The sequence below is a fragment of the Rhinopithecus bieti genome, unplaced genomic scaffold, assembly GCF_001698545.2.
Source record: "Rhinopithecus bieti isolate Rb0 unplaced genomic scaffold, ASM169854v2 scaffold_72481, whole genome shotgun sequence".
In the NCBI taxonomy this organism is placed as follows: Eukaryota; Metazoa; Chordata; class Mammalia; order Primates; family Cercopithecidae; genus Rhinopithecus; species Rhinopithecus bieti.
The window spans coordinates 31,175-33,011 of record NW_016826972.1 but is presented as its reverse complement, the minus strand read 5'-3'; the positions used below and the strand labels follow the sequence as shown (position 1 = coordinate 33,011).

Below are 1,837 nucleotides of genomic sequence, written 5' to 3'. Positions count from 1 at the left end.
AAAAAAAAAAAAAAAGTTGTTCAGTCTATTGAGGGCATCTTGCCTTTAAAAAATGTATGAATAAGACAAAAGCTGGAGCTGGACGGAGTCGAAGGAGATTTTTTGAGACATGGGCACGTTTGTATGAATGACAAACGTCAGTAATGAAGATGGGGGAGGGCTTAGTGTGTCAATGAGGCGAAAGGCCCCTAAGGCAGGAAAAAATAAGACCCAGAGCCTAGCGCAGGGGTTAGCTTTGGCCTGGAGGTATTTAAAGTTCACCCAGAGTTCCGGAAAGGAAAATGGGGGAAAAGAAGAGTTGCGGGGAGAGAGAGACAAGCGGTATCCCTGCAAATCTGAAAACTGGAAGAGGAATTGGAAGTAACCTTTTCAGATATCGTCTGGAGCCCACGAAGGCATTACAATTTTGCAAGTGAGAAGCTTCTCCTCTAAGAAGTTGTCACTTAGACCTCGTCACGTGGTAAGAAGTATCGCACGCCCACAGCTCTGCACCCGAAAGTCCGGACACCGGAGCAACTCTCCGGACCACAGGCCCCAAGATGCATCGGGGCAGAGCCGGAAGCGGACGCGGAAAACTGGCGGCTCCTTGATGGTTCCGGCGGCAGGGACGGCAGCGATTCCCTCGCCGGAAGTCCCGCCTCCGCCGTGGGCCTGCGAGAGTCGAGGCACTCGCCGGCGTAGGAATGTATGGAAGTGAGTTCACGGCCTGGTACCGGCGGATGTCGGTGGTCTACGGGATCGGCGTCTGGTCTGTGTTGGGCTCACTGCTTTACTACAGCCGGACAATGGCGAAGTCGTCAGGTAGGTCTCTTCGGCGGGGCCTGTCCCGGGACACACGGCCTTCAGTGGAGAGTTCCCCGGGGGTCGTGGAAACAACCTCCCTGTTCTGTAAACCCCAGGTTTATTCTCCAAAACTAATTGAAACGGGTGCTAACAGCCGTTTGTTACAATGGAATCTGCAAAGAACTAGACGCCAGGAATTATTAATACCTTGTAAATATTGTTACCTAAATCTTAGTCATTTACTGGATAGGGCCGTCACTATACTCAGAATTGGAGCAATCTGTGTAAAGTGCAAGGTGGATTTTCACAGACTCTGTCCGGTGATTTTTAAAGAATGATGCTTCAGTACTACTGTCCCTCATGATATATGGCGAGCAATTTCAGGACTTTTGGCAGTCAAGGCGTATTAAAATCTTCCAGTTACTAGGCGCAAAGGGAGGAAAGTTTCTCAGCTTTGAAAAATATGCTGGAAATGTATAGAGACATTAAGTTGATCAGTGTGGTTGCTAGGGGCTGAAGGGTTGGGGAGATGGGGAATGACTGCCAAAGGTATGGATTCCTTTTGTGGATGAAAATATTTTTAAATTGATTGTGGTGCTGGTTGCACAAATCTGAATGTACTAAAAAACATTAAATTGTATCTTTTAAGTGGGTTAATCGTATGATATGTTAATTATATCTCAGTAAAGTTCTTGTGTAAAAACTATGCTGAAGATTACATTTGGTGATGAAGCTATCAGTGGCCTGAAAGTACATGTGTCCAGCATTAGGCATTTAAAAACATTTTGGCCAGGTGCAGTGGCTCTCACCTGTAATCCCATAACTTTGGAAGGCCAAAGTGGCAGATTGCTTGAGCCCAGGGGTTGGGGACCAGTCTGGGCAACATAGGGAGACCCCCATCTCTCCCCCCCCAAAAATTTTATATATAATATTTTATATTTCCTTTATATATAATACATGGTAAAATATTTTATATTTATATATATATAAAGTAAAAATATTTTAATGTCCATGTTTATGTTTTCTTTCGTTCGTTTTTTTTTTTTTTTTTTTT

At 44.9% G+C, this 1,837-nt stretch overlaps 1 protein-coding gene across 1 annotated transcript in view; it reads left to right on the top strand.

The window, feature by feature from the left end:
• Nucleotides 1-250: 250 nt before the first annotated feature.
• Nucleotides 251-1,837, top strand: part of LOC108523180 (D-aminoacyl-tRNA deacylase 1) — a gene marked incomplete at its 3' end in the record, with an annotated part of 24,142 nt that continues 22,555 nt past the window's right edge. Inside the window, exon 1 of the mRNA XM_017863706.1 lies at nucleotides 251-801. Coding sequence (XP_017719195.1) covers nucleotides 684-801 — 118 coding nt within the window. The remainder of the gene's footprint in view (nucleotides 802-1,837) is intronic.